This window comes from Penicillium hordei, assembly GCF_028827395.1.
Source record: "Penicillium hordei strain IBT 12815 chromosome Unknown utg000001l_segment0_segment0, whole genome shotgun sequence".
Taxonomy (NCBI): Eukaryota; Fungi; Ascomycota; class Eurotiomycetes; order Eurotiales; family Aspergillaceae; genus Penicillium; species Penicillium hordei.
The window spans coordinates 1,447,495-1,470,174 of NW_026623142.1; the positions used below are offsets into that span (position 1 = coordinate 1,447,495).

The 22,680-nt window shown below is 50.7% G+C and overlaps 7 protein-coding genes across 7 annotated transcripts; 3 read left to right on the forward strand and 4 right to left on the reverse strand.

Moving 5' to 3' along the window:
• Positions 1-36: 36 nt before the first annotated feature.
• On the reverse strand, positions 37-1,968 carry N7537_000554 (uncharacterized protein; the record flags this gene model as incomplete). The annotated part of the gene is made up of 1 exon (XM_056891612.1): positions 37-1,968. One exon carries the CDS (start codon positions 1,966-1,968, stop codon positions 37-39), a length of 1,932 nt encoding a protein of 643 aa, XP_056756607.1.
• A 1,251-nt stretch (positions 1,969-3,219) lies between these two features.
• Positions 3,220-4,175, forward strand: N7537_000555 (ATG3/ATG10 family protein; the record flags this gene model as incomplete). Its single annotated transcript, XM_056891613.1, has 3 exons — positions 3,220-3,345; positions 3,444-3,815; positions 3,884-4,175. The coding sequence occupies 3 exons, from the start codon at positions 3,220-3,222 to the stop codon at positions 4,055-4,057; spliced, it is 672 nt and encodes a 223-aa protein (XP_056756608.1). The 3' UTR covers positions 4,058-4,175.
• Positions 4,176-4,179: 4 nt separating this feature from the next.
• On the reverse strand, positions 4,180-4,925 carry N7537_000556 (U2 snRNP complex subunit MSL1; the record flags this gene model as incomplete). Its single annotated transcript, XM_056891614.1, has 3 exons — positions 4,789-4,925; positions 4,514-4,730; positions 4,180-4,455 (listed from the first exon to the last, which is right to left on the reverse strand). Exons 1-3 carry the CDS (start codon positions 4,860-4,862, stop codon positions 4,180-4,182), a joined length of 567 nt encoding a protein of 188 aa, XP_056756609.1. The 5' UTR covers positions 4,863-4,925.
• Positions 4,926-5,122: 197 nt separating this feature from the next.
• On the forward strand, positions 5,123-6,389 carry N7537_000557 (WD40 repeat domain-containing protein; the record flags this gene model as incomplete). Its single annotated transcript, XM_056891615.1, has 4 exons — positions 5,123-5,345; positions 5,415-6,001; positions 6,055-6,292; positions 6,349-6,389. The coding sequence occupies 4 exons, from the start codon at positions 5,123-5,125 to the stop codon at positions 6,387-6,389; spliced, it is 1,089 nt and encodes a 362-aa protein (XP_056756610.1).
• A 326-nt stretch (positions 6,390-6,715) lies between these two features.
• On the forward strand, positions 6,716-7,987 carry N7537_000558 (lipase family protein; the record flags this gene model as incomplete). Its single annotated transcript, XM_056891616.1, has 1 exon — positions 6,716-7,987. The coding sequence occupies one exon, from the start codon at positions 6,716-6,718 to the stop codon at positions 7,985-7,987; it is 1,272 nt and encodes a 423-aa protein (XP_056756611.1).
• Positions 7,988-8,374: 387 nt separating this feature from the next.
• Positions 8,375-12,285, reverse strand: N7537_000559 (WW domain protein; the record flags this gene model as incomplete). Its single annotated transcript, XM_056891617.1, has 3 exons — positions 8,375-8,911; positions 8,983-9,589; positions 9,644-12,285. The coding sequence occupies 3 exons, from the start codon at positions 12,283-12,285 to the stop codon at positions 8,375-8,377; spliced, it is 3,786 nt and encodes a 1,261-aa protein (XP_056756612.1).
• A 771-nt stretch (positions 12,286-13,056) lies between these two features.
• On the reverse strand, positions 13,057-22,628 carry N7537_000560 (uncharacterized protein; the record flags this gene model as incomplete). Its single annotated transcript, XM_056891618.1, has 14 exons — positions 13,057-13,479; positions 13,554-14,075; positions 14,128-14,310; positions 14,365-15,008; positions 15,087-15,207; positions 15,263-15,294; positions 15,353-15,362; positions 15,452-15,461; positions 15,519-15,701; positions 15,756-15,764; positions 16,684-16,714; positions 16,937-17,254; positions 17,360-17,636; positions 17,721-22,628. The coding sequence occupies 14 exons, from the start codon at positions 22,626-22,628 to the stop codon at positions 13,057-13,059; spliced, it is 7,671 nt and encodes a 2,556-aa protein (XP_056756613.1).
• Between the last annotated feature and the right edge of the window lie 52 nt (positions 22,629-22,680).

Here is a 22,680-nt window from a genome sequence, read left to right on the forward strand (position 1 = left end):
CCCAAAAAAAAAAGAAGAGATAAAAGGAAGAAGCCATTATATGCACAAATCCGTCTGGTGGGGGACTTTCGTCAACCGACAATGGTGGTAGTCATTGGTTCGGCTTCGAGACCGGCCTCGCATCGGCTCGGAGGAAGCTAACTCAGCATCAAGGTCAAGGTTATCTTGCAAATAACCTGGGGACGTGATAGTGGGCAGCGGAGGAACTTCAACGCCTGGTTTCTTGCTCCAGAGGCGACTTCCCAGTCGGCTTCTGGATCGAGAGAGTTGTGTATTATTATACTCTGCATGCATTTGGTACTCAGAGACCGATCTGCGAAGTCGCTCCTTGGTTCCAGCAGTTGATTCTCCACTTGTGGTAGACCCCGTAATAGACACAAGATCAAACGAGCCCGAGGACAATGGATCTGCATAGAAAGGTCCCCTGGTAAAGCCCTGTTGACTCTGGTGTGGAATAGAGACCATGGCGGTAGACTTGACTTCGAAGACGGATTCGCGCGGCGAAGAATATTCCGTGTATCGGGGCGCACACAACGTTGACCGACGCGATCGCGATGGAGCGATGGGAGTTGGGTCGCTCGAATCGTACCAGCGAGCAGCGGCTGGATGCAACCTTGAGTAGTTATCCGGTTGTGCCTGCAGGCTCAGGGGACGCAGCACTTTATCGCCAGATCGACCTGAAGCCGAGTCTTTCAGGATACAAACGTTCTTTGAGCTGTCTGCGCCACATGAGCCAGACATCTGTGAGCCAGCAGATCTCTGAGTCCGGCTGCGCCGTATGGAGTGGACTGAGGTGGCGGAGCTGTAGCCACTGTCGGACTTGTTAAGGGATTGAGACGTGCTCCGGGAAATACCAGCGTCCAAAACACCTTTCTCCAACTGGATCCTTGTATCGTCACAAAGGACAATTCCTTCATCTTCTGGATCCCCGGGAAACAATGATTTTGCCCGAGGCTGGACTGTGATGGTTGGAGACTTTTCGAAAGAGAATGGACTGCCTGGAACATCGTCCGTTTTCTTTGAGTCGGACAAGGATGGAATATCCAGCGTCGACCCCCTGCTAGGCCCAATGACTTCTATGTTCTCAAGACCAAGGCCAGAACTTGGAGCGCAGGACCCCTCCAAAGGAATGCGTTCGCTCGGACATGGGGAGGCCGAGCCATTTACCACTCGCAAAGACCCCAATTTGAGTGCCCCGAGCTGAGTATACCGGGCATCCATCGGACTCGTCGGCCGCACTGGGGATGGCAGATGCAGCGGTCTCTGGGTCGATCGCAATGGCCATTGCAATACGGTCGACTCAGTCGGATCCTCGATGGGGTTCTCGGGCTCTCCAATGGGCGATGGGACGCGCCGGATTGCGCCTGTGGTTCGTCTTGTGGCAATCCCAGGTCGTGTCAGAAGCGATCGTCGACGTGTTAATGAGAACCGCTGGTTGCCAACCAAGAAGTGGGTGTTGGAAGAGGTCGCATCCCCGATGTGGGTTTCATAGACAGCGCTGTTGTGTCTCTGTAGGGGGATTCGAGTCGAACTGGCCCGCCTTGGTGGCTGCTCATAGAGAGGCGAAGATTGGGAGGTTGTTTCCCAAGTTTCCGACTGGTACGATGTTCTTCTCGAAGAGGTTGCGCTCAACAGGCTTGGGCGGATTGGATGACGCTTCGTGGGACTATGTTCATATCCAAAAGTTCGATCCCCAGTCGGGGTCTCTTCAGGCGACTCTGTTTCAAAAAGGGTAGGTGGGATCTCTGCCTTTTTGGAATAACTGCCCCTTTTCTCCACAGGAGGACTGGAGATAGTGTCGCTAACCCAGGGGTTTTGCCACCCTATCAGCCCTGAAGTGATCGTTGAAGGGTCTGTTTCGAGGCGTGGAGCACTTTGGCTGACATTGAACTTCTTCGTCAGGGGCTTTGAAAGGCGGTTGGAGCGGTGGGTCTCGTCTTTGGCTTTGCTCGATAGGGAGTTGCCCATGACTTTAGAAGCACTAGATACAATGCAGGTAGATTGAGATCTGCTCTGGCCAGATACAACTGGGCATGTGCAGCAGGGACGGCCAGAATGATATACAATTAAAATAACTTGGCGACCACTGTTCCCCCGCACGACGATGGGTTGACCTAGTGGAATTTCCAAGCTTGTCCCGATAGAGCTTTTCAGATTAGATCGCAGCCCCCGGACTGACGTCAAACCACGCCCTGATTGCCCACAGAGGACGCAATCCGAGCCAAGCTCGTGCAACCGCTGGGTTTGGAATTGAGCGTACGATTGGCGGCTCTGGGTTCCCCAACAATCCCGGAGATGATTGGGGGGGTCTGTGTTTCAGATTGGGTGCGATACAGGAATTGGTTGGACTGGAGAGATGGAAGACGAGGATTGAGGTAACCTCAAAAAAGCCAATCTTGGAAGTCAGGGAGTCCCCTTCTTCCCAACGCAGGATTTGATGATTTTAGAATTTCACGATCTCGGTGATCTGGGTTCACGGGGAGGTTGGTAGACCAGGGGTAGATCAAGATCGACAAATACACGATCGGATCGACATTAAGATTATAGACAATTTGCAAAATGAAATAAAATATAAAAAAAAGTAACAAAAAAGAAGAATCACAGCAGGAATTGGTGGTGGATAGTGTCAGGGAAGGGGGAACATACGATACATAAGTGGAGTGAGAATCCGATAAACGAAGTGTATATGCAACTAAACGCTAGAAACAAAAGAAGACGCAATCATTCCTTTTCGCCACAAAGGGTTCCTATACGCGCATGAGCATCAGATGAAGTGCTGCATGCAGAGGAGGAAGACATCTCTACGTGGCACAGGGGAAAAAAAAGGTACCGCCTCCTTCTGCCGCAACCGGAGAGAGGGGTATCGAGTACTTAAATTTAATATGTTATTATCCGACATAATTTAAGTATCAGATACCTGTTAGCACATGTAGTATTCTTGACAACTCCATTGTTTCCTTTCTTTCCTTTCTATATCCGGTCCACCGCGATCATCCTTTGCTTTTTTTCTCTCTCTTATTTTTTCCTTTTTTTATTAACCATCAGTGGATTTATATCCTATGTCTCTGATTTGACATACAGTGACAAGGTCAAGTGCTCTTACTCTTGCGAAACCTCCCCCTCATACCCTGGCCACACCGCATTCACAACTGAGCGTCTGCATCCGGGGACACTGGTACTTCGCACGGAGTAGTTGACATCTCCCCAGGCTCCAGCCGCATGGCTGCCTCTTGCTCTACTTTTCCCTTCTTGGCACAGTCGGAGTTTGAGGGTGCATGTCAAGATCTTGCCGATCGATGCACTTCAGCCCAAAATATTGGCTGGTCCATTCGACTGCTCACAAAGGTATCCCTTTATTTATGCATGAACCATGAAACCTTATCGGGTTCCTTCTTTAATGTATTGAATGAAGAACTGATGGGAAAATATTTGAATGGAATTAGCCAGATGGAACCGGCCTCAGAATAACAAAATATGTTGATGCCCCCAGCCCGCTAGAAGTCCCAGCACTGGAGGACCTTGAAACTTCACAGGATGAGGATCCGGTCTGCAGAGTTCTAGCCCCAAGGGACGTGTCCACTTGTCCTAACTCTTCACCGCAGGAAGCTCTCGTTCGCACCAAACCCCAACCCAGCTTACAGATCGATTATGACATCTTGTTGTCCCCCACATATCAGGTCCCCACCTTGTACTTCGGCCTCAGGTGGGACAACCACGGTCCACTCGGACTAGACGAAGTCTACCAGTATGTCGTGCCGGAACGGTACAGGCAAGAATTGAAGAGTGTGGGTGTAATGGGTGGGATTAGTATGGGTGTAGGTGCATTCTCCGAACCTCGTGACAAGAGCTCATATCTTCTTTTTGTTTTGTTTTTTTCTTGTAGTACCATCCTGACTCTGGCGCCCCGGCCTTTTTTGTCCACCCATGCAACACCGCGGACGCGATGGCGAACATTGCAGACGCACAGAGCGTCACTCCTGGATCATATCTCCTCATCTGGCTCGGCCTTGTAGGTCATTGCGTGAACCTGCACGTCCCACGCGAGCTTTTCGCTTAGCACAGTACCAGCCAATACTCTTGCATATGCTGGAAACGCTGGGGAATAATAAAAAAAAAATCAAATGCAAAGTGAGGACTTCAAGTCTCTCTCAGCCCCCAGCAGGGCCCCACTCAGTTAGATTACTCCTCATCGGAGGAAGCTTCCATAGGCACATCGCTATCCTCATCCATTGGGGCCTCTTCGTTGTCACTTTCCTCTTCACGCGGTCGCTTCAAGCCATGAGCCTCTCCATTGACATCGGTCGTGGGTCGTGCAGGGAGTGCGCCCGGAGGAGCACCGAAGATAGACTTTTGGAGGTCGGTTGTGACTGGAGCTGGCGCAGCTTCAACTGGCGCAACATATGTACCGCGAAGTTTGGAAATGACATTTGACGATCCTTTGGCGTAAACGATTCTCTAGACATCAATTGAATGAGTGGGGGGTTGGGCCGATGGAGGGACATTGACTACACACCATCTGTTTCCCAAAGAATTCGAATCCTTGTAAAGCCCGCAGTGCCTGTGTACTAGCTTGGACATCCTTGAACACTATATGGGCCTGGCCTCGCATTTTGGCGGTCTTCATGGTCACAACGTCGAGAACGGTGCCGTATGTGGAGAACAGGGCATAGAGTGCCGTCCGGAGGTCATTTTTCTGAATTCTTCTGTCGGGCAAATTTGTGCAGTAGAGTCTAAGAATTGTTAGCGTCAATGCGCGACAGTCTCTTGTACTTAGAAGGGCAAGCTCACGTCTGGTTAGGAGCGCCGGTAGCAACGGCCTTGCTGTCAGGGCCTCCACGGGCAGGCAATGATTTTGAAGCCATTTCTCAGATGATTAGAAATGTTAAACAAGCTGTCGTCTGATTGAAGGAGTAAATGGGATAGCGTATGGGGAAGTGAAGCTCAATCGCGTGCTGTGTCCATGGCCACTCAAAACCTCGACATAAAAGTAGCTTTGGGTCATGTGATGCGTCCCCTTACTAAGCGCCACCGTCATCACCCAGCTCCCCTCCTGGTCCCGCAACTACAACTAAGTACACAAGCACGACGGTAGAGAGACCCTCCTGTCGTTATTATATCCAATATGGCCGCCCCCCAAGTTCACCATCTCTTCCATGCACCAATTGCAGACCACTCATTCTCCTCCGACAGGAAGACACTCGCTGTCGCTCGGGAGAACAATGTGGAGCTCTATCAACAATCAGGCAACAAGTTTACGTTGAGCGACGAGCTCAAGGGCCACGAGAAGACCGTCACCAGTGTTGATATTGCCCCCAACAGTGGCCGAATTGTCACTTGCTCGCAGGGTATGTTTTAGCGAAGCTCCTTTTTTGCTATATACCATATACAGTACCTAACAGGTGTTCACTCTATAGACCGCAATGCCTACGTTTGGGAGCAAACCCCCACCGGATGGAAACCCACTCTGGTACTTCTCCGAATCAACCGTGCCGCGACTTTTGTGCGCTGGTCTCCATCGGAGCAGAAGTTCGCCGTCGGCTCCGGCGCTCGAGTGATCGCAGTCTGCTACTTTGAGGAGGAGAACGACTGGTGGATCTCGAAGCACCTCAAGAAGCCTATTCGCAGTACTATTACAACCCTGGCCTGGCACCCGAACTCCGTCCTGCTGGCAGCCGGATCGACTGACTCTCATGCCCGAGTCTTCTCGAGCTTCATCAAGGGTGTTGATACCCGCCCGGAACCTAGTGCGTGGGGAGAGCGCCTTCCTTTCAACACTATCTGTGGCGAATACCTGAATGATACTGCCGGTTGGATTCAGGGTGTTGCTTTCTCTCCTAGTGGTAACGCGCTCGCCTTCACTGGACACGATAGCAGTGTGACTGTCGTGTACCCCAGTGCTCCGGAACAGCCCCCGCGCGCGATGTTGAATATCGCTACCCGTTTGCTTCCTCTCAACAGCCTTATCTGGAACGGCGAGACTGAGATTATTGCAGCTGGACATGTAAGTTCTTTATTTTTTTTAGAAATACAACGGCTTGTGCTAACCGTACCTAGGACTGTGAGCCCTTCCGTTTCCACGGCGATGAGAATGGATGGCAACTTGCCGGCTCTCTGGAGAAAAAGGCTGGTGAAGCCGGGGGTGCGCGCGAGGAGTCCGCTTTGAACATGTTCCGGCAGATGGATCTCAAGGGCCAGGCCCAGGCGGACACCAAGCTCAAGTCTACCCACCAGAACACTGTGCACACCATCCGGGCCCACGAAGAAGCCAACGGTGCTGTGAGCTCCTTCAGCAGTAAGATCGCCTTTCTGAAAACTTTTGACCCACCAGAAACTAACATATTGTCATAGCGAGCGGTATCGACGGTCGTGTTGTCATTTGGACCGCGTGATTTGAATTACCTTTCAATGCAGGCCTTAGTCCATGGTCAGCATGCATATAGCATTGGATAAATTTATTCGAGTACGTTCTAGTCCCTCGTGACCATTTAGATTACAAGGTTATTGCATTCTCGTATGTTGTAGTTGTAGTTGTAGACCTATGTACATACTCGGTTAGTACCTTCCCAAGATCGACGTAAATCGACCAATGAGGAAGTCGATGACATAATGGGGTTACCCCGGATTCTCAGTCACATCTCCGCATCACAAGGTCTTGTTGTCTTCCTTTAAAGATGCACTTATACCCTCTCTCCTACATAAATCAGTATGTTACATTATGGCTAGCATTTTGTTTCTTCTGCTACTATACATCTGCTTCCTGAGCTTCACCACAGCCCAGACCAAGAAACATGTATCAACCGACCTATTTAACTCCCTGGAAGAGTTATCCCGGCTAGTGGATATTTCATACTGCGTCGGAACAACAGGAGTACAGCAGCCATTCCAGTGCCTCAGCCGCTGTATCGAGTTCCCCGATCTAGAGCTAGTAACCGTGAGTCACCTACAAGCCCTCATCTCCACAAGACACACCCCCACTAACCAAACCCAACCCACCCCGCAGACCTGGAACACAGGCGTCCTCCTCTCCGACTCATGCGGCTACATAGCCCTCTCCCACACCCCGACCGCTAAACAAATCATCCTCGCCTTCCGCGGCACTTACTCAATAACTAACGCAATAATCGACCTCTCCGCCTATCCCCAAGCCTACATCCCCTACCCAGACCCGGACGAAAACACCACAACCACAATCCCCATCCCCGCAGGTCCGCACTGCAAAAACTGCACCGTCCACGCAGGCTTCATGCGCTCATGGCTCCACACCCGAACAGAAATCCTCCCCGCCATGTCCGTCCTACGCCAAAAATACCCAGATTACTCTATAACACTAGTCGGCCATTCCCTCGGCGGTGCAGTCGCAGCGCTAGCCGGGCTAGAGATGCGTCTGAAGGGCTGGGATGCAACGGTGACGACATTCGGGGAACCGATGATCGGGAACGCGGCGTTCGCGGCATTCCTCGACGAACAGTTCGGACTCGGGGATGGGATATCGATCCCACCACTAGAGGGGGGTCAGCGATTCCGTCGTGTCACGCATATCCGGGATCCGGTTCCTATGTTGCCGCTTGCTGAGTGGGGATATCGGCCTCATTCTGGGGAGGTTTTTATTACGAAAGAGGAGTTGCCGCCGCGGAGGGAGGATGTGGTTCATTGTTCTGGTGCGGAGGATCCTGGGTGTATTGCGGGTGAGGGGGGTGAGGGGGTTTTGGTGCAGTTGTATCGGGATTTGAATGTTCCTGTTGGGTTGGCTGGTTCTGCTTCTAGTGGGGAGGGGTGCCAGTCGAGTGGTGATGGTGGTGACGATGTGTCTGAGGAGCAGGCTGTCTTGGGACGTGATATTGCCGATTGTGAGAATAAATTATCGCTTCTCAGGTGGGACTGGTCTCTTATACCGGCGAGATATCGGCTTTGGGAACTGTTTTATGCTCATCGGGATTACTTTTGGCGGATTGGTCTTTGTGTTCCCGGGGGAGATCCAACTGGATAGAGTATATCTATCTAGTTTGGTTGGGTGCTGGCGTTGGCTGACATATTTACTACTGATATACCCTGGATACCCCATGCTGTACATTATCAGGTACCTTGCTTTACGAGAAGTTATATTCTTTCGATATAATATCTATCATTCTATTTCTAAGAGTGTTACTGCAAAGGAATTGCAAGCCAAGCCAATAATCAAGTCCGAACAGCAGTGTAATTGTCTCAATATAATGAAACAGGCTAGGGGAGCAGGGAAGAAAAGAGTAGCAGTAGCGGATATGCAAACACGCCAAAAAAAGCATCAATTCAAACAAACCATCAAGGAATGACATTCAAAATGTTGTGCAAGAAAGAAAAACAGATATCTCAACCAAAGGACAAACAATCATCACGATCATCTCCCATGATCCAAACTTGGCACAATAACCGGCCCAAATTTAACCACATTCCCAAGTGCCCCATCACCCTGCACCATAAAGTCCGCTGCAAGACTCAATTTATTAGCCCCGGACGGTATATGTCCGTAGGAAGGATTAACCGCCTCAGGGTCATAAGCCACAATAGCAACGTAGTTTCTGCGCGCCATGAGCTTCCGGTACTCACGAGCCTGACCGTTGACATCCGTCTGGAAGATCTCCATCATATCTTCCTTGGTATCGCTCACCTGGCCGGAGGATCTGTGGCCGTTGGAGGGGATGTAGAGGGGCTTGCTGTGGCTGTGGAGGAGTTTGATGATGTACGAGGGCGGCGGGGTGTTGACGACGGACGAGGCGATGAGTTGGTACATTGTCTTGTGGTCTGAGGGGTTTGAGGGGTCGTGGACGAGTCCTGCGCCGCAGACGTTAACGGCACCGGAGAGGAAGGTCATTCGGATTGATTTTTGGTGTGCTATGCCTTGGAGTGTGCGGATGAGGTATGTGCGTTCGAGATCCTGGTTTTGGGTTAGTATGGATATGAATGAACAGGGTGAAAGTTAGTTAGGCGGGGGGAGGGAAGACGAACCTTAGACTCGTGTGTCCATTGGTCGCGTAGCTCGTCCATGGAGCTGAATTCGCCAAATGGACTCAGTATACCGCCCATCAACCCGGATTTACCTACGGCTCGCTTCACAGAGTCGAAGCCTGAGCCGACGAAGTCTTTGGCGCCGACTACTCCGGCTACAGAGCTGGTTACCTTGCCGAGCACGTTGTATGCGCCAGTCACGGCTCGCTTTCCTGTTGCGACGGTTTGGACGATATGTTCTGCCGTCTCTAGGCGGGGGTAGATGAGTGGCACGGCGACCATCCAGAGACAGTGTTGCACGCTAGGTGGTAGCATTGCAATCTTCGGGAAGAGACCCTGGTACGTGGGACCGGCCATGACCTGATGTGGGTTTCTTTCTGAGCGGCAATCTGGACCGACGACGACGACGCCGGGACCTAGGTATTTGACAAAGTGCCAGCCTGTGCCGGTTATAGTGAAGAGGTCCGTGTCGTTGCTGACGTTGCGGAGGATATCGAGGGTTGTGTGATGCTGGAATAGGAGGTACATCTCGATGCCGATGCGACCGATGTTCTTGAACATGTTGGAGAACTGCATGTGCTCGGGATAGGAGCCGAATCCATCAAAGCTGTGAATATATTAGTACTGCTCGTTGACCGTTGTTGTTGTACGGGCGACTCACATGTCATGATCATCAATCTGGCAGACATAAGGAATCTGCGCAAATGACTCCCTGATGTGGGGTTGATCGAAGTGGCTGGTGTAGTAATGGAAGTATGCGTAAGAAACATCCTGCTGGTTAGCCGCTGTCCAAGGAGCGTTCTTTCTAGCTTCTTTTCCGCTGATAGTCAACCACTGCTTAAGAGATGGAATCTCTTTCCACATGCGATCCGCATAGATCTGACCACCAAGACATAACTGGGCGTGGAAACCTCCGATTTCATTGTGCTTTTGCATGATATCTTTCCACATGTAACCGACGCCACCTAGACGAGCGCGCTCACCAGCATTGACGTTGAGCGAGAAGTCATTTCCAGAGGTAGCAATAAACCGCCAATTAGTCTCGTGTCGACCAGCGACAAGGAACTCGTAACGAGTGCAGCCAAGGTGTGAGGTGATAGCATAGGTCCATTTTGCAGGACCCGCATCGTCCATCTGCAGATCAATCTCATACTTGTAGAATGTCCAGCGTTGATGCGCGGCAATGTTGACTGCTTTCAATTGTCTTGGGTTTGGAGACAGGTCTAGACTCTGGTGCATGTGAATCGTGGGTGGCTGTGCGGCGTCTGTCACAAGCAGAATAGATCCCATCCAGACTCCACGCTCCAGATCCATGTTGGTGTAACGCAGATAAGGGCCAAAGTAGACACCGTTGGTTGGAGTGTTTTTGTATAGATCCATGCCACTACTCGGGGGAGGACCAGAGAATCCAGACACTATGGGAGACTGTAGGCTTTCAAAGCCAGGGGTCAAAGGCACACCAGGCGACGCGAGAGGCTTCCCGAAAGCCGACAGACCCGGAGAAACTAGCGGGTGGGCACTATACACACTTCCCACCGGGGACAAGGGTGTGTCGTTGAGATTTAGCGGCGTAGGTCCCTTTGGGAACTCCCACTGAGTTGACTGTGTGGGCAAGTGGATGTAGTAATACTGTCCTGAGCTTGGATCCATGTGAGCAATCCACCCCTCTGGAAGAGGTGGTGGAGATGCCGGACCTGCACCAGCAGAGGGTCCCGGAGAAGTGACCTGGATTGTCTGATGATGGAAACCGGACAAGTCATTAGCAACAGACGCCTGTGGAGATTGCCCTGTTTGCTGTTGCTGTTGCTGTCTCTGGTCATTCGCAAAAGCGGGATGGTCCTGCGGCGATACTGCCTGTGCAGGGGAAGACGCTTTTGTAGCAGGATTGGGTTGGTTTACTAAAGCCGGGTGCATCATTGCAGCTCCAGCTCCAGCGGCTGCTGCTGTTGCCACACCAGCCGCAGCACCGCTTTGCTTTTCATTGGGATACCCGTTTGAAGCAGAAGGACCAGATACACTTGAGTAGGCGGGGGGAGGAGAGGAGCTAAGGCGCAACCGGTCCATATCTTGTTCTAGGGGGTTAGGGGGAACTCTTCCTGGCTGTTCTTGCTGCGGTAGTCCAGATGCAGGGTGCATCTGGGAGGGGGATCCACTGTACTGGCTAGGATGAGCCTGAGGTGGCGGGCTGTTATATTGACCAGGATGAGCCTGGGGTGCCGGACTGCTGTATTGGCCCGGATGAGCCTGAGGCGGCGGGCTGCTATATTGACCGGGATGAGCTTGGGGTGCTGGGCTACCGTACTGTCCAGGATGAGTCTGGGGCGGCGGACTACCGTATTGACCAGGATGCGGAGCAGGCTGCTGAGTATTATCACTGACAACCTCATCACCCTGGTAAACCGTAGGAGGCCCATGAGGCTGCGAACCGGGCTGCTCGGTCGGAGTCCACGGGCGCGGCTGCTGTTGCTGTTGCTGTTGCTGCTGCGGTTGTGGGAAAGTCGGCTGCTGACCAGAGTACTGCTCAGCTCGTCTCTGCGCAGCGACGTTATGCGACTGGATACCCTGCAGGGTCCCAGTACCCGCGATACCAGCAGCAGCATATCGGGCCTCGATATCCGAGGCGGGCTGCTGCCCCGGCCCAATGATAGGAGTCTCAGGTGGCGGGGGCGAGCCACGCTGGGCGCGGGTTGTCGATGTGGAACTGATGCGATTGAGTGGGCCTTGTTGGGGTTGTAGACTTGATGGGGGACGGGCAGCAGAGGTAGAGCTTTGGCGTTGCGGGGGCGGGTAGTATTGTTGACGGTAATCGTATTGACTTGTGTTTGCTGGTGGCTCTGGTGGACCGGGTGGTAGACTGACCGGGGGTCGGGGGTACGGTCTAGCGGCCAAGGCCTCGCGATCTGGCGCATCATAGCTAGGAGATTCGGGTAGTGGCTTTGGGGCTGCACCTCTTCGTTCGGCTAATGTTGCGACTCGGGGCTCGCGGCCGTCCCGCGGCCGGAGCGCTGTTGGGTATTCATTTGGACTCACGGAGCCAGAGCCAGGACCAGCTGGCGGAGACCCGTATCTAATGTTGTCTTGGTATCGCTCGTTTGAACTTGAGGTGCGTATCTGGGGACGTTGACGGTCATCTGGGTACGGTAGCGGGGCGTTTGGTGGGGGACTGGAGCCCGCGGCCGACGCTGGAGATGACGAGTCCCGTTTGTTGATACGGAGAGGGCCGATGGTGGGTGATTCTTGTCTTGCTGGGCGGTCGTTGAGGAAAAGCTCCTCCGGATGGAGGGCACGACTGCTACTACTCATGTTGTCTTGAGAAATTGCGGCTGGGCTTGAAGCTGCAGAAAGATAGAATTTAGCCACAGGAGGATGCGAAGTACTCCCAATTACGGAGATAAGCGCGAAGATCGTTGGGGGTGCGGGGCAGAGACGGGAAAAACTCCAGGGCTATTTCATCTATTCATAGAAATTGTCCGGGAGTAAGAAAAAAGGAAAAAAATGAAAAGGTGAAGAAGTTCAGGGAGATTTGTTCTGTAGCCGCCAAGGGCGAGACGCCGACCCCGCAGGTGACGAGAATCATCACAAGTTGCTGCCTTGGGGCCTGCATACTATATACTATAGGTAACTAGTTACTATGTGTTAACTATGTAGTATTACAATCTAGTGACTAGATGTACCCCTAGTAACAACTGAGTACTATATTTTATAGTAATTACAGGACCTCTGTCTCTCTATCTATGATATAATGATATGAGTGGTATGAGTGGTATATGTATTCCACATTAGCAAGAATTAGCATAGACTTAACTGATCTACATGAACAGAATTGTTACTAAAGGGCTAGTAGAACATTGCGATGTAGTAGATCGTTTACATTCCAATGGCTCGGCCCGAGCAGTTCCCATGGATCAAGATCAAATCCCTATCCATTTCTATACATACAATATCCATCGTCAATCATGCTAACATACAACCTTAGTCCCAAAAAAATACAAATATGCCCTATTAAGCGCCAATGCTTATCAAAAACCAAAAGAGAAAAAAAGAAAAAAAAAAAAAGAGAACTCCACTATCCAATCAAAACCCGAAATTGACCATCTGAAGTCCCTCCTGAGCCATCAGGTTAGACCAATCCACATCCAACGTATGACCCACATGCATAAGTCGCTCCAACTGCCGCGCATAGACAATTTGAAGGATGGCACGAGTCGTTGCTGCGTTGCGGCCCATGCCGTCTTCCTCGTCTTCCATGCTAGTCATCAATTCCATTGCCATCATCTTCAATCCACTAGCTGATGCCGTGGCACCTGCTAGGAATAAGGGGAAGACGAGGAAGTGTCGATCAGCGCGTCGAGTGTGTGTGGTTCGCTCGGCTAAGCGTAGGATCTCTGTTACGTGATGGTCGATTTCGCCGTCTGGGGAGAAGCCCGACTCGACACGTTGTCCGGGCCACATGCTGCTGTAAGAGAAGAGTTGACAAACATGGTATAGTGTAGCGGACTATAAGGAGTTAGCTCGTTTTTCCTTCTTTTCATTTTGAATAGACGGAAACAATGAAAGCGGAAAGAACCGACCTGCTGCATAAGTTCCCGAGACCGTCGCGGGAGGTTATCCTGATGTTGATGCAAGAAAGCGACATCAGGTGATTCCCACAGGCTCCCGAAAGCCCCACGCAGATCGCTTAATTCATGGGACCTCTTATCGAACTCTTCAAAGGGGACGTTCTGTTTATCGTGACGAAGCCGAGTAGCCAAGAAGCCAAGTTGAGCGGCGAGCCGGAATGTGTCGTGGTATAGACGCATAATCACCGGTAAGCTCTCATGCTCATCGGAGTAAATCACACTGTAGCCCTCTGGGGCAGAAGGGTAGAGAAGACATTCGGAGCCCGGGAGCATCTGGTGGTCGATGACAGCTTGTACAAACTCTCCCGTCCCTGCTCCACTGAACAGGGCGTACAAGTCAATGTGGCACACCCACCAGAGGATAAATGGGTGGGGTTCTTGGCCGTACTTGGCGCGTCGAAGGAAGGCGATATGAAGGAGGCGGGAGATATGGTGAGACCAGAGGTTCGAGCCGTGTGGTTCGGCAGCCGCGATCTGTGGGGTATAAGTACATAGACTATGAGAATTGGAAATTGGCACCTCTTACCTCGTAGATTAGAAGTAGGAAGTGGGTGAGGAACAGTCCGTCGGAAACAAGATCATCATTGTTCCGTAGACTGACTTGGAGCGAGGGGAAAGCTTGCTGATAATATTGTAGCGCATCGACATTGTGACCTGTGCCGCTGTGCGAGAGACTAAGGGCTGATACAGCCATCATAGCGTGGGAAAGCTGTGGTTCTTGTTAGCACGGACATGACATGAACCAAAGAATAGCAATACCCACAGGAGGGAAACGAGTGGCTTCCTGCTCTAGGAAGTCCATGTTAAGAGTCATAAAATGACTATCAGATCCAGAAGAATCATCAAGCCTGTGATCATGAGGGAATAACTGCCGCCATACGACCTGACGGAAATGAGAAAAGATCGTAGAATCCTGACTTTGCTGATCAGGACGCGGATCCAAGAAAGTCATCTCCTCTACCTTGACATCGGGCGAAGGAAGCGAAGTGAAATTTGGCGAGAGGGACAGATTGCAGAAAGGATCCGAGATCTCCGATGTTGGTGAGATCCTCGAGATCTTTCCATTCGACGGCGAGCGCCTCGTAGCATCTTCAAAAGTCTTCAAAATCACCACATTGGGATCTTCACCTCTGGTACTGAAGTCGCCCTTGGCTGCACTCGTAGGGCTATTAGCCGTAGAGCTCCTACACTCGCTGAGATTTGATCTAGCTTTCTCAATTGCATCGTCTGCATATTCTGGCAGTGAGGAGAAACTGTCTGGTGTCATGACGACATGGTACGTGCCGGGACTAAAGGCCTCTGCTTTCTTTTCGCGCTCTTCGTCCGAAGTGAGTAGGGAAAAGGGCGGGAGTGAATCCCCGGACGAGAAATAATCGGTTTTCTCATCATTAGAACTGGGCGAAGTGACTAGTCTAGTTAGTACGGGAAAAAAAGGGGGACGCTTTTTTTCCAATAAGAAAAATAAAACTAAAACAAGGTGCTTACGATCCCAAACAACATGGCCATTTGTCTTGACATCGGTCATGCGGCCCATGATACGAGGGGTATCATCGCGAAAGGCTAGCCGAGGGCGATAATCGCAAGTATGGCCTAGACGTGTACATTGCTGTCAAGAAGTATAAGTCAATGTGTGTGGAGATTAAAGCGCGAAGAATGCATACATTACATTGCGGGTGTCCTTCATCACATTTGACTAGAGAATGTGTGTCAGCCACGGAATTGGACGGGAGTTGGGTCCGTAAGTGACTTACCCTTTCGACTCTGGAAAAAAGGAAAAGAAGAAAAAAAAGCCAATTAATCAACCGTTTTTCTTCTGAGTGGAGGAAAACATAAAAAAAAAAACAACTCACTCGGCATGTCCTAAAAGGAATAAGCTTGGATTCGGGGGATGGGCAAAATATAGAGACGATCACTTACCAACAACCGGTACGAGATCGCGGAGGCAAGCGGATGCGCGGTGGAGCGATCAATGTCTTTTCGGACTTGGCAAAGGCATCGAATAGATCTTCCTTGGGGGCAATGATGGGCAACCGGAGAGGAGGTTTCCCAGAGACTTTGCTCCGTCTGTTTTGCATGACCAGACTGGTTGCCGTCATAAGGCTTTGTGTTATGGTCAGTGATGTACAGATGTGGACTGAATTGGAATACACTTACTAGGGTACTCTGTACAGAATAAGTATATTAATGGTTCAATTGTGGGAAGAAAGAAAGCTAGAAGAATATGGGGGAAGAGGCAAATTAAAGATAGAAAAAAAAAAGAAGGTATAATAAGATTGAAGATAGAGGGGAAAAAGGGAAGGGAAAGGCTAGATGTATATTCTCAGAAAAAGGCGAAGGTTCATGGGCGCAGTATTTTGGACGGGTGGCGGGAATTAGGGGGAAAATAAAATGATATTAATTTTTTATTATATTTATATTTATATTTATATTTATAAATATATAAATATATGAATATATGAATGTATGAATGTATTATTCGATTATTTGATTATTTGGAAAGGAAAACCATAGAGCTAAGGGGAAAAAAGCGAAGGGGAGAGAAAATAGAAAAACAGGGCAGGAAAAAAAAAAAGTCAAAAAACTAAGGGAAAAAAAGAGGAAAAAAAAACCAACCAAATGGTATGCAGATGCCAACCATGTGGACAAATCTTGGAAGTTACTATTATTACTCTGAGCACGAAGAGGATTGTCCCGGCCTAAGGGAAACTTGGGCACACACAGAGAGAGAGGGAGAGAGAGACAGAGAGAGAGAGAGAGAGAGGAAAGGGAACCCAAGGGGCTGGCTGAAGCCACGTCGAGAGGAACTATGAGGAATCATCTTCTCCCTCTATCGGAGACGAAGAATGGACTCAATTAGGAATCTATTCAAAACACATCCGGGGAAACTAACCAAAGTCTCGATCGGCCGGGACCCTGGTCTGGATCGACTTGGGGAGGTGAAAATCGAGGAGATCACACTTTGGGCCATTTTGGGACAAGTTTCGACCTTTTGGGACTCTCCGCATTCCAAACGGACTTGGCCGAAATTAAGCGAGTGGCGTAGAACTTGGAGCATTTTTCACAGGAACTGGAACCCACTCACCTCAATGCTTTATACCGTTCTCGAAGACTTCCTATTGGTACGATTGCTATAGCCCCCTCGTATCGACGTACGAAAAACAAAACAAAATAAGAAATAAGCATCATTCATGATCGACCCTGTAAATGAAAAGAAATAATAATAGTAATAACAATAAAAAAAGGCCAAACCACGTGGGTTTCTTAATTCGGGAGAGCTAAGGCCTCGTCCAGTAAACGCTGTACCGGTCCGGATCGCTCACTGGCCCTCCACTCACGAACTCGGACGATAAGTGTGTCAGGCACGCCCGCTTGGGCATGCGGACATAGTTTCAGGTACGCTAGAATGGCCTCTGCACGACCCTTGCGGATGGCCTCGACAGACCCGTCTACTTCCCCCGTGAGAATCTTGTCCGCCAGAGCAGTCAAGGGTGCGGCCATTTGTTCACCGAAGGCATCCGGTGAAACGATCCACTGATCCACTCGCGTAAAGAACGCCCGGAGCTCATCGTAGCCCGTGCTCACGACCTGTCGTCCACCTTGGTGGAGGACTTGAGCCAGCGGGCCGGTCACCTGTTCCAAGTACTTCCCCAGCACTGTGGTTAGTGTTAGCAAGGCGTGACGCTAGGGGTTTCCCGCAATTTGAGGGTAATTTAGGGGATTTAGGGGAGTTGGGGGAATTGGGGCGGATTTAGACTGACCTTCACCAGAACCGGCGGTGGGGTTGAAACATTGCAGGAGACATTGTACACACGCCGCAAGGGTGTCATCTTGGGTCGAGCCGCGCCCATTCCTCGAGTCTATCTCCATCTGGTCTTGGTCTTGGTCTTCCATCTCTTCCACCACCCCCGGAATAATATTTAATGCATCCGGCATGAAATTGAGGTCCTTGCGAGCCTGTGCGATCTCGCCCATTGCTCGCAGTCCATGCGGCCGGTAGAGCACGTTAGCGCGCTTCGCTTCGCGAACCGTAATAGTCTGACATGCGTTAGCTTAAATTGCATAGTTCAAACCCGTCGCCTCGTAATCGACTATAATAAGTGGCGACATGTCAGCCCATACCTTCATTAGGTTCCTCAACTCCTCATTGGCTTGCCACAACTTTTGGGCTTGCGAACTAAATTTCACTAGTGCCTTAAGCACCACTTCTTTACCTTCCCACGTCTTCCCCGCCAGAGCACGCTCTAATACCGGCCAAACCAATTGAGCCGTCGGAAGGTCGATCTCTGCGTCAAGCGATAAAACTGCTTGTGCAATCGCCCGTGCGGCCGTATGCTTAATAGCCCAGCGGGGAGAGTCCAAATTGTCCGAAACGAGCCCCACAATCTCACGAATGTAAAGTGATACGGCGCGCGACCCACCGACGTTATCTTGCCATGTCTTCTCAAACTGCTCTTTCACATGTTCGTCGCCATCGTGCTTACACACAAAGACAAACGGCAACGCGCTCGCCGCAAATGCCATAAACCGATCGTTGGACAATTTGGACGCCGAGTACAGAATCTCACCGGAGATCACCCGTGGGGTGGCATCCTCAGCTGTCAGATACAGGTTTTTGGCATAGTCAAAGGTCTTGAGAACCCGATCGTCCGAAGCGAGCCGCAGCAGATAACCCATGGATGAGCAGTACGAGGCGCTAACCGTGTCGTTTCGGTCCACCACGTACTTGGTCAGGATTTGGATAAATCGGTCTGCGTACGGGCGGAAGAGCAGGGTTTTCATACTAAGCAGCACTAGAACGCGGCTGCAACCCACCTTCGATGGCAGGCCCACGGCCGACCGAAGCACATCTTCGAGTCTATGTGCCAGTTCATCGAGATTGCTTTCATCCAAGTTGTCAATCAGGTACCGCTCAATCACCTCCATCATTGGGGATGTGCGAATGCTGGACAGTCGCATTTTGTCAATCTCTTGACCGGTGAGACCATATTTGTCGGCATTGAGGTGGACATAATTGACAGCCTGTGGCTCCAGAGAGCTGAGAGCACTCAGGAATTTCTCCAGCATGTTGGGAACATGGGGGCGCAGTAAGCTGCCAGGGCTCTTCTTGATCATTGAGATAAGAGCACCGATTGCGTATCCTTGCACTTCTTCCACGCTGGAATCCAGTCCCTTGTCGCTCAGGAGGAAGGGGATAGCACTTTTGAGTAAAGTACCTGCACGCTTCTCTGAGCCGCTCGTCTCGAGTGTGCGGATAACCGAATTGGTAATGGTTTGACAGAGCTTAAGCGCGGCAGTGCGGACAGATTCCTTGATATCATCCAGTAGTTTGAACGCCTTGCTGTAGATCTCATCGAGATACTGGGCGTACTTCTCCGGACGGCGACCTTGGATCAAGTCTGCCACGGCCGCACAACTTGCTTGCCGAACACGCCATTCTCGACCAGCTAGAACGCTCTTAAGCAGATCCTGCATGATATCATCAAAGTGGGTATCAATGACAACGGTAGGGTCCTTAACTAGTGCTTGCCAAATGGTGTTCATAGATCTTTGCACGTTCGGGTTAGGATCGAACCGGTAACGGAAAAGCTTGGGGTAAATCTTGGGGTTCTTCGCTAGATAGCCATCGACACTAGAATCAGAGAAGATGCTGCTGATTCCGAAGCGGCCAAATGCCGCACGATTTGTCCAAATAGCATTGTTTGAAGCCAGTGACATAAATCGGTAAACCAGAGTGGGGTCACCCGCCTCGGCAGCCAGGTTCATGATATCCTTGTAGGTATTGACAGACGATCCTTCACCAGTGGGGAGGGCCCCAGGCTCAAATAGCTGTGTGTCGGCCTCAATCTTGCCGCCTCCGAGATTGGGACCAGTTGAGGTGAATGACTCGACCAAATCTTGGACCAAATCATCCTTCAGGGATTGGTCACCGATCTCATATACAAGGCTGAGTCCGTGCGCTCCAGTTTCCTGCACCACCTCGTCCCGGTTTCCAAGAAGGCTGCTGAAAGTAGCTTGGCACTTACGCAGCCGCTCTTGCATCTCCTGCAGGTGACCGCAGTTCTTAACCAGCGACAACAGCCAGATTGCAGACGCCTTCCGCAGAGATGGCTTGGGCGCAATGCAATCGGCAATGATCTTGTCACAGATGACTGTAAACACTGAGCGCGGGACGTCTGAGCGAGGGAACTCTGCATCAATGTCGAACTCTTGGATAAGAGCCCGGGAATCCCAACCAACAGCGACATTGCTCAAGGCCTCGCCTACAGTGAACTGAACTTCGGGACTGCGGATTTCATGTAGACTGTAGAGTGAACTTAGGAAATCGCTGAACAAGGTACTGTCTGAGCCAGACCGGGAAAAGGTCATCGTCAACAACCCCAGAGAGCTGATAGGGATTTGATTCTCGGTTTTGGCGTCGCGCGATAGCTTTTCCAGGATCTTCTTCCAGCCATCTTCTGTGATAATATCCAGAGACAGCACGCCAGATAGACTTAGCTGTCCAATGGCCTCTTGTGCAGTCCTCTGGAGAAGAGTATCCCGGGAAACATCTAGGATATCAAATAGTGTTTCAATAAACTGCTTAGTCTGTGCTGCTGGGGCTCGGTTCACTAGACCGCGGTACGCAAGTCGACTCAACAAATACGAGAGCGCCAAAATCGCCCCACGAGCTCGCATGACCTCTTGACCAACAGCAGTATTCCACGATTGAATGGTAGCAGTCAGTTGAGTGATGAAACTCTTCAATTGGTCCTCCGAGAAGGCAGAATGCGAAACCAGAATTCCAAATGCCCGTGCAGTAATACCCTGGTTATCTTGGTTATTACTGCAAATAGGGTCCATCAAGGATGTCGCACGCGAGATCAAGTGTTCAACAACGTCATTGGGTGCTAACGAGCAGATTTCGACGAAATGAATACCACACTGCCGCAGCCCTTCACGCTCGCCGGTTACAAGACCTTCAAGGGTGCCAGACAAAAATGCCAAAACAGACTCCTTTGCACTCTCTCGAATGTATTTCCTCACGGCCAAACGGGCCTCCACGCTGGTGGAGAGGAGCACTTCTAATTTATAGTCCCAATCTTCTTCTAGGTCTGCAGCAACCCCCGAGGCTGAGAAGGCCTCCCAAAGCAATGTATTTCGGAGGAATGAGATAGCAGGCATAAATGAACCTTTATATGGACCAGACAGGAGTTGGGATGCAGACAAAGATTGAACATTCAAATGTTCCTCTTGCCCTCCTAAACCAAGCAGGAAATTAGTAGCCTCATTGAACTTTGGGAAGTCGAACCAGGATTCATCGCGAACTGGATTTGCCGATGAAGCTGACCATTTCCCATCCTTGGCAGGATTGAGGAGCCGGTACCAGTAAGGATGGAGACCTTTCTTTCCTTCCTCAACGATTTCTTGTTGTCTTTCAGGGCCTCTCGCAATAGCCATCAGATCGATCCAACGGGCGACCACATCGTCAAATGGCAGGAATCTGTTCGCAAAACGCACTGCGGCATACTGAACACCTCGCACAGCACGGTAACCAGTGTCGGGATCAATATCGCCAGGCTGCATGCTCATCTGACGAACCAGGAATGGTCGCAGTTGGTCCTGGAAGGTCTTGTCGTGGCTGTCTAACGAAGAATTGAGAATACTTCCTAGTGCCTGATCGATGCTGACGAATATCTGGGGACTCGAGTCATCTGCACTCAAGGAAGCAAAGAGCCATCGGACCAGGTCAAATTCAAAGTTCTCTACAGCATCGGCTTGCGCCATAAAGTCGACCTTGGGGACCATGATACCGATGCTCTCGTAGGCAAGACCTCGCAAGCTGAGGTCTGTTGTAGGTAGTTTCTGCCCACTAGCTGCCGGACTGGGCCAACCTTGAGACTGAATGAAATCCCTCAGTCCTGCAATTAGTTTGGGCGCGATTTGGTTGAGATCCGATGGTGCACCCATACGGACAACCCAAGTAGTAAACGTAAAAATCTGGGTCCGTAGTTTCGATGCTTGCAGCCCCTGGGAGGATCTAGCAGAGTCTGATAGGAGCCCATCTTCAATGAGTCTCATTATTCGATGGGGGTCTGCAGTAGCCTTGATGGACTTCCCCAGAAAGACGAGGAGTTTCACTTGGAGTGGAGGGCGCGCGGGAGGAGCACCACCAGTGCCGAAATACAAATCATACAACTCCTGCACAACATCAGGATTCTCAATATCCGCAGTAAATCGCTTCAGGGTCTCATCTCCCAGATCGGCAAGGCGGGAGTTAGGATCAGCAGAAGCGATCAGTGAAGGGAGGAATCGTTGTGGGTCCTTAAAAGCACCGCTTCCGATGAATCGAAGGGCAGTGACCTTTGTCTCGGTCAGATTCAAGCCACCATCGGTAGAAGGGTTCCATGTCTCGTTTCCGGGAGCACCCTTGTTCAAGAAGTTATACTCATCTGGAGATAGACCGGGACATGTTGAAGTTTCCCTAGGGCCAGGGGTAAGAAGTAACAATTTCGCGAGCCAAAAGGACAAGAATTTGGCATCTTCATCCGATAGACCGAGTCGGGCCTTCAGGCGCTGATCTTCTTCGCTGCCCTTTGCTGGTAGCTTGAGAAGTGGCAATAGACGCAAAACCAGATTAAATACGATAGCACCTTGGGTGGGTGATGTTCCGATCTTCGAGATACCTTGAAGCAAGGGCAATAGGATTTCGACTCTAGCTTCGGAGCCGAGGCGATCAATGCCTTGCTGTGCATAGATGAGATCAAAATGTCTAATCAATTGAGAATTTTGGTCCTTGAACTGCTTCAACAATGCTGCCACGGGCAGCTGAATAGAGGGGGATTTGACCCGGGTGTTGACATGCTGGCAGATCGAGATGATTTTGTTGCGCACTTCCACGCTGTCTGACCCAAGCTTTAGCAACAAGGGAGGCAAATACGTTCCAAGTAGTGACTGCAGCTTCTCGTCTGTGTCTGCCATAGCAATTCTGAATTCCACCTTGCCTATCAGGCTCAACTCGCGAGCCTCAGGACTCTGTGAGTCCGCCATGATGAAAGTGTTTTGCAGAAGGACGATTCTAACGGAGCATCAAATTAACGCA